This window comes from Schistocerca cancellata, chromosome 7 (genome assembly GCF_023864275.1).
Source record: "Schistocerca cancellata isolate TAMUIC-IGC-003103 chromosome 7, iqSchCanc2.1, whole genome shotgun sequence".
In the NCBI taxonomy this organism is placed as follows: domain Eukaryota; kingdom Metazoa; phylum Arthropoda; class Insecta; order Orthoptera; family Acrididae; genus Schistocerca; species Schistocerca cancellata.
In genome coordinates, this window is record NC_064632.1 from 125151037 (window position 1) to 125163094 (window position 12058).

Genomic DNA, 12058 nt, shown 5'->3' on the forward strand with positions numbered 1-12058 from the left:
CAGGATTGCATACGACCGAGGCACACAGGGCCAACACCCGGCATCATGGTGTGGGGAGCGATCTCCTACACTGGCCGTACACCACTGGTGATCATCGAGGGGACACTGGATAGTGCACGGTACATCCAAACCGTCATCGAACCCATCGTTCTACCATTCCTAGACCGGCAAGGGAACTTGCTGTTCCAACAGGCTAATGCACGTCCGCATGTATCCCGTGGCACCCAACGTGCTCTAGAAGGTGTAAGTCAACTACCCTGGCCAGCAAGATCTCTGGATCTGTCCCCCATTGAGCATGTTTGGGACTGGATGAAGCATCGTCTCACACGGTCTGCACGTCCAGCATGAACGCTGGTCCAACTGAGGCGCCAGGTGGAAATGGCGTGGCAAGCCGTTCCACAGGACTACATCCAGCATCTCTACGATCGTCTGCATGGGAGAATAGCAGCCTGCATTGCTGCGAAAGGTGGATATACACTGTACTAGTGCCGACATTGTGCATGCTCTGTTGCCTGTGTCTATGTGCCTGTGGCTCTGTCATTGTGATCATGTGATGTATCTGACCCCAGGAATGTGTCAATAAAGTTTCCCCTTCCTGGGACAATGTATTCACGGTGTTCTTATTTCAATTTCCAGGAGTGTATTAGCTAGTACCTACCACAATAAATCTGAGGACTTTCAGGGATTTCCATGTAATGTTCTTATATACACAATACACCTGCTGACACTCTGTGTGTCCTTTCATTTTTCTGTATGGGCATGAGAAGTTCATCCTGTTTGTCAAGGACACTCCTGATGTTTTGATAAATTTTCACTTTAGCACCAGTTTAGATGGTATAGCACTTGACACAGTTATTGAGGATTTCCAGCTTCGTTCTGTTTTTGTTCGTACTCAGCACTTGTAACATTGTATGTCTGTTGTGTATGTTTTGTCTGTGGCTGGCATTGGCACTGGGTAAATGATTTTCTTTATGTATATTTCACCCTTAGCTCATGCAAATGGTGTGTCATTACTACTTTCTACTTTTTAGCATGCCATTTTCAAATGATGTGTTTAAAATGATATGAAAAGACAAATATTAAACTCGTAAGAAACTAAATTATAAAATGAAACTAACTTTTATACATATCCACACATGCTACAAGTGTCTGTAGTTGTTTATAGAAGTCAGTTTGATTCTGTAGCAACTAAAAACACTTGAAGTATTTTTTAATAACCTTACTGAATGATTTGTTTAGATCAGCTATAGGAAGGTGTAAAGTAGTGACTGTACAGAATACAAAATGCTGTGTTCTCTCAATCTATGTTAATTTTATTCCAGTCTTTTAGTATGTTCCTCTGTTTTACCTTATAGCACAAGATTCTTTCGATGCTAGTTACATGCCATTATTACCATAACATTATATTTTTTCAAATGGAATTTAAAATTCTATAGACTCAGGCATATTTAAAAGGTCATGAAAGAACCAAGAGGAATGTTCTTCTTATTTATATAGATTATAACATCATTTATGAGTTCAAGTAAGGCATTTTGTAAACCAAATCCTGTAAAAATGCCAGAGTAAGGCACAGTTAAGAAAGTGTAATCCTTTTACATTGTAGGTCACATCCTCTAAGGTTATGAAAAGTTGGAAAGAGTAAAAGGTATCCATATTTTCATATCCAAATTAATTTTTGTTTTCATATTCTAAATATTTTTTGTGGTAGAGAATTCAAAAGTAATATCACCTGGTAGTGTATGCAATGTCTGCTGCAACTCATTTACTATACCTTTAGGCATCCAAACTTGAGCCATAAATCTTTTTCATGTTTACTCAACTTTTTCTAGTTTACTCGACATACTGGCTTTCTAACTTTTATTTAAACTTTTGAAACCTGATGATTATTGGTGTGCTGCTTGTGTACAGCCATTGGCCTCAGTCTCAGTATTACTTCAAAATTTAAGGAATCTTTGTTATCAATATGTCTAATAACATTTGGCTGTGATTAGGTTCCTCAGACATGTTTTCTAAATAGTTTCTACAGAAGGCATTTAGATTTGTTATCCATGAAATTTGTCTAACTGCCATTACAAATTTTCTTATTTGACTAAATTCTTTTGTAAGTTGTATAACAAGACTGTACTATGTAAGTACTAAAGTCTAAGACTTTCCTCTCTTGCATTTTATAAGAATAATCTTAATATTAATAAATGCATATATTGAACTTTCATTACAGCTCATGAAATAACACTTGCAACAATTGACCTGTACAATGCAGTTTGTTCCAAAATGTTGCCAACACCAACAAAAATTCACTATCTTTTCAACTTGCGAGATATATCAAAGGTAAAGTGAAAATCTTGTATAGATTTTATTCAACAGTAATTTCACAAAAAGCTACAATTTATTTTCTTCTTTGATTTTTAATCATTACTTTTCAGGTTTTTCAAGGTCTATTGAGAAGTCACCGTGAATACCATTATACAAAAAATAGGATGCTGAGACTATGGGTCCATGAATGTTACAGAGTATTTAATGACAGACTTGTTGATGAGAAGTAAGTGTAATTCATAAAATGATGTGGAATTAGATGTTATATGTTATTCCTTCATTATATTCTGTGGTTTACTTACCGTATTTACTCGAATCTAAGCCGCACTCGAATTTAAGCCGTACCTGAAAAATGAGACTCGAAATAAAGGAAAAAAATATTTCCCGAATCTAAGCCGCACCTGAAATTTGAGACTCGAAATTCAAGGGGAGAGAAAAGTTTTAGGCCGCACCTCCAAATCGAAACAAAGTTGGTCCATTGTAATACGAGACACAATTTAGGTTGAATGAAAGATGATACAGCTAGTGTAGTTTGGTTCGAGTCCACACTATACTTACTTTTAAAGACACGGTGAGATTTCTGGGGCTCATTTTTGACTCGAAGCTCATGTGGTTACCTCATCTTAAAGACCTGAAACGGCGGTCACTTAAGGCTGTAAGTATTTTAAAATGTCTTAGCCACAGTACGTGGGGAGCTGACAGGACTTGTCTGCTCCAGTTTTACAGGGCGTTTGTGCGATCTCGGCTCGATTATGGGTGCACGGTGTATGGGTCTGCGAGGCCTTCTTACTTAAAGTTGTTGGATGTTGTGCACCATGAAGGGCTTCGGTTGGCCACTGGGGCATTTCGAACTAGCCCCATACCAAGCCTCTGTGCAGACGCTGGTGAACCGCCACTTCATATGCGGCGACGGCTACTTACAGTGCGCCAGGCGTATAAAACTTTGTCCACACCATACACCCCTGCTTACCATACCGTTGCTCAGCCTCCTCTGGCACGATTGTTTCATAACCGGCAACGTGCGACGCAGCCCTATGGGATTCGCGCACAGGATTGCCTCGGTGCGATGTCTATGGCTGGTCTTCATGTTTTACGTCGCGGTTGGAGCAGATCTCCACCTTGGCTCCTCCGGAGACCCAAACTTATTTTAGATTTGACTAATTTTAAGAAAGCTGGCACACCAAATTTTACGTTCCAATCTCTGTTTTTTAACATTTTAGATGTGCATCATGGTTTCACTGTCGTTTATACTGATGGCTCCAAACAGGAGACTTTCCTTGGCTGTTCTGTGGTGTTCCCTGATCATGTTACCCGGATTCGCCTCCCTGCTGAATATACCGTTTTCGCAGCGGAGCTCCACGCGATCCTGACGGCACTGGAGCAGATGCATCGTGTTCGGGGCGATCGATTTCTTCTCTGCTCCGATTCTCTTAGTGCCTTACAGTCGCTGCAGAACCTGTACCCAACTGAAGAGATGGTCCAGCTGATACATGACCAACTGTACTTGCTCCAGCGGCGGGGTAAAGAGGTATCCTTCTGCTGGGTGCCTGGTCATGTAGGCATATGGGGCAATGAACAGGCTGATCGGGCTGCCAAGGAGGCCTGCAGAGAGCAGGATGTGGTCCAGTGTCCCATCCCCTTGCAGTCAGTCATCGCTGCACTCCACAGGAAGTGCATGGAGTTGTGGGAGGACGAATGGCTGGCGGTGACGGCCAATAAACTGTGGTTGGTAAAGTCAACCACTCGGCCGTGGCGTTCCTCCTGCCGGCTGCTCAGGCGGGAAGAGGTGGCGCTCACACGTCTTCGGATCGGGCACTGTCCTCTGACACATAGCTATTTATTAGGCGGGAGGATCCTCCATTTTGTGATGCTTGTGGTGTGCACATCTCTGTCCGGCACATTTTAACAGACTGCATTTTATACCGTGATGCAAGGGCAGAAGCACAAGTTGATGGGGATCTGCCCTATGTTTTAGCTAACGATGAGACGTGTGTGTCTAGGGTTTTTAAGTTTTGTGATGCGTCTGGACTCTGGCCTAAACTTTTAGGCTGGAGGTTTTAGTATATTGCAGAGTGGCTGACTCCTCCCTTTTTTTCCTTGCGGTCAGCCAGCCACTTCCATCTGCTACATTGTTTTAGCACCCTCTACCTTTTTCTTCCCGTGTTGTTCATGTTCTACTGTTGACGCCCTGCTTCATCCCACGCTTCGGTGTGGGTGAGCACATGTTTTTCAATGATTGTTCCCCGTGTTTTCTGTTCCGTTATATGTAAATGTTCTGAGTTTTTTTCTTGACACCCGTCTCACTATGATACTGAACGGGCGCTGAAGACCTTGCTGTCGTGCGCCCACACAACCCTCTACTACTACTACTACTACTACTACTAAGCTTAGCAGTTAAGCTTTACAAGGTAGCCATTGCTATGCGTCAGGCGCTCCCTCCGTATTTATACGGGTACCCTTCCTTTTTCACATGCTTCGTCTGGTTTGAATCGATTGCTTATTTTGCTTTGATCTGATAAGTGTGTTTTCTTTGTTATAGGTGTTTACGTCACTCTAAGCTGAAAATGCATTATTGTACTGTGTCATGCATTGTTTGTCGCATTCTGATGGTGCGTGTGTACGGCCTGTCGCCGCTCGCGGCATGATTTGCTTTTGTGCGCGCTACCGCCGCTTTAAAAAAAAAAAAGAGGAATCGTCTCATTAGCAAAACAATGGCAAGAGACTGCAGTTTGTTGTTACTTACACTGCTGCTTTCTTTGATAATGATCAACAAGAACCAAATAATAGACTGCGTATGATAGAATATGTTCTGAACGAGAGTTAGGCGAAAATTTTTCTCCGTTTGAAAATCTTTGCGGCCGCTTCTTTAGTACATCAAATTCTGCACAGAAATTAGTCATCTTACATTTAAAATCTAGTCAGTTGCCATGCTTCATTTCTGACTATATCACTATTAGGCATAAGAATAATACGAATATAAACATGACACGATACGTATATTCTTCCGCGTTTGCTGTTGTTTCACTCTAGTTTAGTAGTTTATTAGGCAGACAGGATTTAAATGAGAGCAGCAAACACGAAAGAATACATGGCAAAATGTTTATTTTCGTATTATTCTTATGGTGAAGAGAATACTGCATGTGATTCACATTTCATCAGGTTCCTATTAGCAACCATCTCTTCTCACGGGTAGGAAAAAACTCGGAACGTAGAGTTGGCCATATTGACAAACATCCCTAACAGTCTTGCCAGTCGGATTTTCGTAGTACATTGAAATTCTGCTACATTCGAAGATGAACAATACGGAATTTGTATTTACTTCGTTGGACAATGTATGAAAATGCAGTGGTCGATACTCGGGGCGGAGAGAGGGGGGGGGGTGGGGGGGGGGGGGGGGGGGGAAGGTGTTTTGGCGCCAGTATTTATCTTTGTGCCCACAAAGCATGCTTGTGTAGCGCTACATATATTCGACGGCAGAAGTTAGTTGTGGCGGCACCTACCATCATTTTTCAGAACTTCCGCTTGCTTTGCACTCGATTCTAAGCCGCAGGCGGTTTTTTGGATTACAAAAACCGGAAAAAAAGTGCGGCTTAGATTCGAGTAAATATGGTATTCTTTTATTTTTATTTTGTGTGCGATTCTGGTAACCCAGCCAGCAGCTCTATCTCCATGGGGAGAGAGACAGGGATAATGGAATCTGCCTCATTTAAGAGCTGTAGGATAGAGTATCTGAGTAGTTGGCACTGGGGCCTGCCTTCTTGAGCTGACCTGTCTTTGCAAGGTGTGTGTGAGTGTGGTGGTTACAATGTGATGTGGGGTGTGGGGTGTGGTTTGATACTGTAGGCTCATCTTCCATGGCTTGTAATTGAAGTGCTGGCAGAGGTTGTATTGCCCTAAAGTGGAGATGGGTGCAATGTCTTGGAACACAGCCAGGCATGGGGCAATCATAAGGCTTCTCTGGATGGTATGGAATGCAGTTGCATCTGGTTGTCAGGGCCACAGCTGGTTTGATAGCAGACCAGCTGGTTCCGGCCAACTGTGACTTCAAATAACTGCATCCCCTATGACTCATGACAATGCAAGAGGCACTTGGCACTGAGGACAAATGAACAGGTCCCTTACCTGGGTGTCTTAATGATAATTCTGTGTTAACCACATGCTCTGGGCTCTGGCTCAACTGTCTGATGATGGTCGTGGTGGGGGGAGGGGGGGGGGGGGATGGGGACATGGACTGATAACTCACGAGGAAGCTCATAAAGGCTTCCATGTGAGACTGAATGTGCATCCTATTTGTCTTCTGATTTTCAAATGTCTTAGGGCAATCTGTTAGCTCCTGAATTTGATGCTGATTGGAGAGACTCATTGGTCAGGTGGGATATTCCATTTCTCTGGCAGAAATTTTTCATACAATTGTGTTCATTCCTCCCTCTGTTGTGAATGTGTTTGCATGTTCTGTATGTGGTTAATCATTGAGGAAATTTGGCCAACAAATGGGGAGTTACAGAGATCATCTACCACCATCATTTATTTGTTTATTTCTCTTCAGCCTGTTACTTGTAGTCTAAAATTATTATCATCGTATTTTCCCCTGACTGATTTTGGATGCATGTGTAACAAGAGCAGATGGCTATTTCAATTTCCTTATTAATGCCTGGCCAATATACATGTTGCCTTGCTAATGATTTCATTGTGATTGTGAAGCCACTGTACAGTTCTTGGTTATAGTGTGGGTGGAATGACAAATGACATTCTGCATCCTAGATGGCCAACACAACACACTATCCTTGGAATTGAAAAAGTAGTCAAGAGAGAAGTAGGTGTAATATACCGTATTTACTCGAATCTAAGCCGCACTTTTTTTCCGGTTTTTGTAATCCAAAAAAACCACCTGCGGCTTAGAATCGAGTGCAAAGCAAGCGGAAGTTCTGAGAAATGTTGATAGGTGCCGCCACAACTAACATCTGCCGTCGAATGTATGTAGCGCTACACAGGCATCCTTTGTAGGCACAAAGATAAATACTGGCGCCAAAACCTCTGCGTCAGTAAATAAAATTAAAAAAAAATTGGAAGACGAGCATTTTTCTCCGCCCGAGTTTCGACCACTGCATTTTCATACATTATCCAACGAAGTAAATACAAATTCCGTATTGTTCATCTTCGAATTTCAATGTACTATGAAAATCCGACTAGTAATACTGGGATTTTTGTCAATATGGCCAACTCTACGTTCTGATTTTTTCCTACCTGTGAGAAGAGATGGTTGCTAATAGGAACCTGATGAAATGTGAATCACATGCAGTATTCTCTTCACCATAAGAATAATACGAAAATAAACATTTTGCCATGTATTCTTTCGTGTTTGCTGCTCTCATTTAAATCCTGTCTGCCAAATAAACTACTAAACTAGAGTGAGACAACAGCAAACGCGAAAGAATATACGTATCGTGTCATGTTTATATTCGTATTACTCTTATGCCTAATAGTGATACAGTCAGAAATGAAGCACGGCAACTGACTAGATTTTTATACCTAAGATGACTAATTTTTGTGCAGAATTTGATGTACTAAAGAAGCGGCCGCAAAGATTTTCAAACGGAGAAAAATTTTCGCCAAACTCTCATTCAGAACATGTTATATCATACGCAGTCTATTATTTGGTTCTTGTTGATCATTATCAAAGAAAGCAGCAGTGTAAGAAACAACAAATAGCAGTCTCTTGCCATTTTTTCGCTAATGTGACGATTCCTCTCTTTTTTTTAATTGTAGGCGGCGGTAGCGCGCACAAAAGCAAGCCATGCCGTGAGCAGCGACAGGCCGTAAACACGCACTATTCAGAATGCGACAAACAATGCATGACACAGTATAGTAATGCATTTTCAGCTTAGAGTGACTGACGTAAACACCTATAACATTGAAAACAGCACTTATCAGATCAAAGCAAAATAAGCAATCGATTCAAACCAGACGAAGCACGTGAAAAAGGAAGGGTATCCGTATAAATACGGAGGGAGCGCCTGACGCATAGCAATGGCTACCTAGTAAAGCTTAACTGCTAAGCTTTCGACTCGAACCAAACTACTGTAGCTGTATCACAGTCTAACATTATGTTGGACTGTGCCTGTATCGTCATTCATTCGACCTAAATTGTGTCTCATATTACAATGGACCAACTTTGTTTCGATTTGGAGGTGCGGCCTAAAACTTTTCTCTCCCCTTGAATTTCGAGTCTCAAATTTTAGGTGCGGCTTAGATTTGGGAATTTTTTTTCCCCTTATTTCGAGTCTCATATTTCAGGTGCGGCTTAGATTCGAGTGCGGCTTAGATTTGAGTAAATACGGTAATGGGTCTGCTCATGTTGGTAACTGCTCTGGCCATCCATGATAAACTGATGACAGCTCTCTGCCAAGCAGTGTATCCCACTCCATGGACTGGTCTACTTGGCAGGCCATGTTGGAGAAATCATCAATGCAAACAAGCACTCCTCATGCACACCAATTCCAGCATCTCGGGCTGGAAGTTCCCGGCCCGAGGTGTTGGGGATGGCAGTCATGTGCGTGAGGTGTGCTTGTTCATTTGTAGGAATGGTGTGCTTTTCTCTTTTACCGATAAATGCAGTGGCCAAAAGCTTTAAGTAAGTGTCTTTTGATTGTGCCTGTCTGCAACTTAATGTGTCTTCTTTATGGTAAGTAGCAGTCTGTCTTTTCCTACATTGTTGATGTTACAACCTGCAGTTTACATTGTTTGATCTTATTGTTACTATTTTTAGAGTTTTGTACCTCAGTCTGTAAAAACAGGATTACTTTGTTTTCTTTCTGTCTGCTTGTCTGATAAGTTCTATTTTTCTCAGGAATGGGTAGAGGTGCAAAATGTAAATTTTGTCAAATACTAAGATCTACAGTCCCTTGCCAGAGTAAAAAAGTTAAGCTTACGAGTCACTGCAATCAAAATATACAGATATCTGTGTCACATATTTTTATTCGCACAAACTCACTCATCAGAACCTGTATTTAACTATATATATCCACAACTAAGTAGGTTTGGAACCCTCAGAAAGCGAATCCTACTCACACTCATCCAGTTTTTTACATTGATAACTGTAATATATATTGTGAATAAAACATTAATTCATGAAATAAAGGGCATTTCAGTACCGTATGTTTGCTGTTGCATAAGTTAAAATAAAACAAACACAAATACATACCATAATTTCTATTTGCTTTATACATTTGATATATACATTTCTGTATTAATCTTGAATTTAATAACTTCGTAAATTCTTTTTCAGAGATATTGAATGGTTTTTTAACCAAATGAATGATCAGCTGGGAAAACATTTTGATTTAACATTTTCAAGTGTATGTCCTGAGAAAGAGTCTCCCATCTTTGCTGACTTCATTAGTAGCTATGGATTCTATGAAGACATAACAGATCTGGCTGCACTGAGGAGACATTTGGAAGGCCAAATAGAAGAATATAATGTCACCCCTGGAGTTGCCCGTGTGGATCTTGTCTTATTCAAATTTGCCATACAGCACATTTGTCGCATAGTCCGTGTGATCTCTCAGCCAAGAGGAAATATGTTGTTAGTAGGCATAGGTAAGAAGGAATCAGCACTACTTCTTTTCTGAAGTGTAAACAGAATGATTGAGTGGATGAGAGAACTGAATCAGCTTTTCTGTTCATATTTCAAAATTGTTTAGATCCTAGTATCTGTAGGGCAGCCGTATTGAAATACCTTCCTGAATATCTCCATAAACTGGCATTTCTTAATAATGATTTCCTACCAACAGAACAGACATCGCTTTTATATATTTTGTAATTACTAGATTATATCCACATCTCTCTTTAATGCTGTTCCCAATTTCTTAAGATCCGTAGTGTTTATTTCCTTGTTTCTTTGTTAATTTAATTCTTTTATCATTTGCAAGTCATCTCCATCCATTCTTCTTCTTGCAGTTTCACTATTCCACCAAAAACCTTATTTTTACTTTTCTTTTCCCGAATTTCACTCATCCTCATAAGTTATCACAATTATCTGTTGCCACATTTTCTACTTCTTCATTGTTTCAGTAACTACACAAGGTGTGCAGTCATTAGCTAATAGTGCCTCAGTAGCTCCTAACTTTCGATATATGACCATTAATAGCTTGGTCTATCCATGCTACATCAGGAGTTTAGTAGTCTTCATTTTCTTTATCTTCTTCTTGCCTTTTTACCTTTGTTGCAGGGACACAACACAGAAAATAGTGTCTTAGGAACAGTTAGGTGGTTCTATGATTAGAAGAATCCTAGAACAGCCTTCCCCTCCCTCCACATTATTATAATTGTTATTATTATTTTCACAAAAGAACTCAGCAGACAGTAGTGAAAGAATTAAAAAAGATACAAGAGCAGTGGAGACGCTGCATTATGATCACCTTGTCAGCTTGTAAACATGGCTGTAGGGCATAATGATGTTTGTAACATGTCATTTCATTATAAGAGCACTTAACAATGAAAGTATTAGATAGCTGTCAGTAAATAACGGAGACTTAGGGTCAAATAAAAGGATCCATTAGTTGACTGAAATTCACTGAAAAGAAATAAGTGTAGTAAATAGTAATTAATATAAGTATATAAATCAGGGGTAAAGGAGACCGAATAACAGAAGCACTGAGTCATCAACAGCTACACACAGAAGTGAATGGAAACTTTGCTAGTTATCCTTTGAAAAGATAGAATACAAACAACACACACACACACACACACACACACACACACACACACACACATCTGTGCACCTACATCATGGCGGCTGCACACACAGTGTCATGATTGCAGTTTGAAAAGATAGAATACAAACAACACACACACACACATCTGTGCACCCACATCATGGTGGCTGCACACACAGTGTCATGATTGCAGTTTGGCAAGTGGACTAGGGTGGTGGTTGTGTTGTGAGGGATGGGCAGAGATTGAAAGAGGCTAAAGCAAGAGGAGGGATTGGGTAGCCAGTGGCTCAGAGGGAGCCACCAGATGTGCAGGCTAGGAATGCGTTATGTGAGAGATGGGTGGTAAGTGCACTGATTACACATGTAGCACACTGATAACAGAGCCAGTGAGGAGCGACACATGAAAAAGAGGACATGGAGGCATGGTCTGGGGGGGGGGGGGGGGGGTTCCAGGACAGAGGAAGGGGGACTGATGTGGAGACAGAAGGTTAGGGAGACTGAGGCCAGGAGGGTTATGGGAATGAAGGATAGGTTTCAAAGATAATTTCCATCCATGCAATTCAGGAAAGCTGTTATTAGAAAGAAGGATCAAGTGGCATGGGTTGTGAAGCAGTCCTTGAACTGTAGTGTGTCATGGTCAGCAAAGTGTGATGGTTTTGGGTGGTCAACTCTGTTTTAGTTGCCGTTTGCCAGTGGCCATTGATTCGGGTGGACAGCTGGCTGGCATTCATGCCTACATAAAATGCCGTGCAGTGATTGCAGCAGAGTTGGCATGGCTGCCTTCAAAGGTGGCCCTGCTTCTGATAGGATAGGATAAACCTGTGACAAGACTGTAGCAGTTTGTGCTAGGTGGGTGAATCAGGCAGGTCTTGCAACCAGTGTTCCACAGGGATATGGCAAGGGGTTGGCAATGAGAATGGGACAGGGATGGACCAAAATGTTGTGTAGGTTGGGTGGGTGATGGAATACCACTTTGGGAGGGATGGGAAGGATCTTGGGTAGGATGTCCATCATTTCTGGGCATGATTATA

General features: G+C 41.3%; 1 protein-coding gene across 1 annotated transcript in view; it reads left to right on the forward strand.

Annotated features, from left to right (window-relative positions):
- Positions 1-12058, forward strand: part of LOC126092664 (dynein axonemal heavy chain 2) — a 994477-nt gene that overhangs the window by 606688 nt on the left and 375731 nt on the right. The window contains exons 55-57 of the mRNA XM_049908386.1: positions 2219-2328; positions 2424-2539; positions 9599-9909. Coding sequence (XP_049764343.1) covers positions 2219-2328; positions 2424-2539; positions 9599-9909 — 537 coding nt within the window. The remainder of the gene's footprint in view (positions 1-2218; positions 2329-2423; positions 2540-9598; positions 9910-12058) is intronic.